Source organism: Scylla paramamosain, chromosome 14, assembly GCF_035594125.1.
Source record: "Scylla paramamosain isolate STU-SP2022 chromosome 14, ASM3559412v1, whole genome shotgun sequence".
Lineage (NCBI taxonomy): Eukaryota > Metazoa > Arthropoda > Malacostraca > Decapoda > Portunidae > Scylla > Scylla paramamosain.
In genome coordinates this window covers 13,835,490-13,837,422 of record NC_087164.1, presented here as the reverse complement: position 1 = coordinate 13,837,422, position 1,933 = coordinate 13,835,490, and the positions used below count along the sequence as shown (strand labels likewise).

The 1,933-nt window shown below is 39.9% G+C and overlaps 1 protein-coding gene across 11 annotated transcripts in view; it reads left to right on the top strand.

Annotated features, from left to right (window-relative positions):
- LOC135106904 (uncharacterized) overlaps positions 1 to 1,647 on the top strand; it is a 16,078-nt gene extending 14,431 nt beyond the window's left edge. For 8 of the 11 annotated variants that reach the window (XM_064016317.1, XM_064016316.1, XM_064016321.1 and 5 more), the window contains 3 exons: positions 326 to 440; positions 728 to 888; positions 1,329 to 1,647. In XM_064016317.1, coding sequence (XP_063872387.1) covers positions 326 to 440; positions 728 to 888; positions 1,329 to 1,439 — 387 coding nt within the window. In that variant the 3' untranslated portion in view covers positions 1,440 to 1,647. The remainder of the gene's footprint in view (positions 1 to 325; positions 441 to 727; positions 889 to 1,328) is intronic. The other 3 variants (XR_010271496.1, XM_064016319.1, XM_064016320.1) reach the window with 3 other exon arrangements.
- Positions 1,648 to 1,933: the final 286 nt, after the last annotated feature.

Below are 1,933 nucleotides of genomic sequence, written 5' to 3'. Positions count from 1 at the left end.
GCATACTAAACATTACTTACTATTAAGTAGGGATATGAGAATGACACGTGACACGGACTATGGCGAACAGAGTGTATGCAGGTCTGTTAGAGATTAAAGCTTCTAAATTTACGTTCGTTAGACAAGACAATAGGAAGTTTTAAAAGAATACTAGATCAATTTATGGATAAAGAATACATAGATGGATATACACGCGTAAGTACGTAGGTGTGTTTTACGAGTACACAGAGACTTGTTCTTATGAGGCAAGATTATGAGCTACTGTTGCAAGCTTGTCCCGATTGAGTGAATCTGTCAATGAAACTAATGGCCGTGGCGTCCGTAGGTGGAGGGAGAGGACCCCAAGGAGACAGCGGTGGTGGGAAGCAAATGGAATGGCGGAAAGGGTCTGGAAAGCGATACTGAGTACATGGTGTTGATAGTGACGGAGAAGAGGGCAGGTGAGTTTCTCTATCTCTCTCTCTCTCTCTCTCTCTCTCTCTCTCTCTCTCTCTCTCTCTCTCTTGCTGGAAATTTAAATTGTACCTTATTTCTGTTAGTTTTACCTTTTATTTCAACATTTCTAGTATTTCTAAGCATTATGATCGTACTTGTTGCGGCGCCATGCGAGATTATTTTTTTTTTAATCACTTCACTTCTCTCTTGCTGACCTCTTAGTCATCTGTGTTCTTACGTTCCTCTCTTATGGTCGTGTTTCATTACTCTTCCGCCTTCCTCCCATACCCAGGTCCCTACAGTGAATACTTCTCGTGTAAGCCCCGGATTATGAGGACGGCGAAGCGCCCTAAAGGCCCTTGCTATTCTGGGAATGATCGCGGGCATGTGTTTTGCTGCAGTGTCCTTCATTTGCTTCATCGCAATGCTTGTGGTAAAATGCAAGGAGCTAAGGTGTGTGTGTGTGTGTGTGTGTGTGTGTGTGTGTGTGTGTGTGTGTGTGTGTGTGTGTGTGTGTGTGTGCGCGCGCGCGTCTCTCTCTCTCTCTCTCTCTCTCTCTCTCTCTCTCTCTCTCTCTCTCTCTCTCTCTCTCTCTCTCTCTCTCTCTCTCTCTCTCTCTCTCTCCACTCACAGCCTTGACCTTCTCCATTTATAATGCATCACCTTATTTAAATAAAGAAAAAAACGAGTAAACAAAAAACTATAAATGACAAGGTAGTGATGTAGATAAGGTAACAAAATGACATAGAATTCATTCATAATCTTAGAAATTGATCATAACTTCTTTTTTAATTGTCCTTTTCTTACTTTTATTACGTTTTTTAAGTCACGTTTTATACTTGTCATTATTATTTTCTCTAATTATTATTTTTTTTTCCTTTCTATCTGGAAAGATCCCTTGTTCTGACAGAAGCAGCAGCTTCAGGAAAAGGGTCGCTGTAACCCAGTCGAGAAGGAAGATAAGGCATGAGGGGATCACAACAGTTACTAAGACCCGTATTTAGAAACGCTTTGCTTTTTCACAACGACTGAGGTACAGTCAAAGAGGACTACGATATGTTAAGACAAGTAGAGTCCACCTGCCAGATACTATATTATAATTTAAGGAATAGATCTTCTGTATTAGACAGCCAATATACTCAATAATTTTGCTTTTTTTTTATATCTCTGTCCCTTTATTACTGAGATAATGAATAAAATGTTCAGAAACTATATTCTCAGTTTACTTTAACAGTGTTGTAGCAAACGGTGCAGTGTCTTCAAAACGATAAGAGGAAAGCTGCAAGAAGCCATCAGGCTAACCCATAGAAGTGGCTTTATGAAACATATCTATTTCCACCTGTCATCTTCACATATTTATTAATCTAATCTTCTTTTGAAGCTCACTAATGACTCAACACTAACAACTTGATTACTGAGTCTACTCCATTCATCTATCACTATTTGAGAACCAATCACCGATTAGAATGGCAGGCTGAGGAACACTGATCCAAGCCGT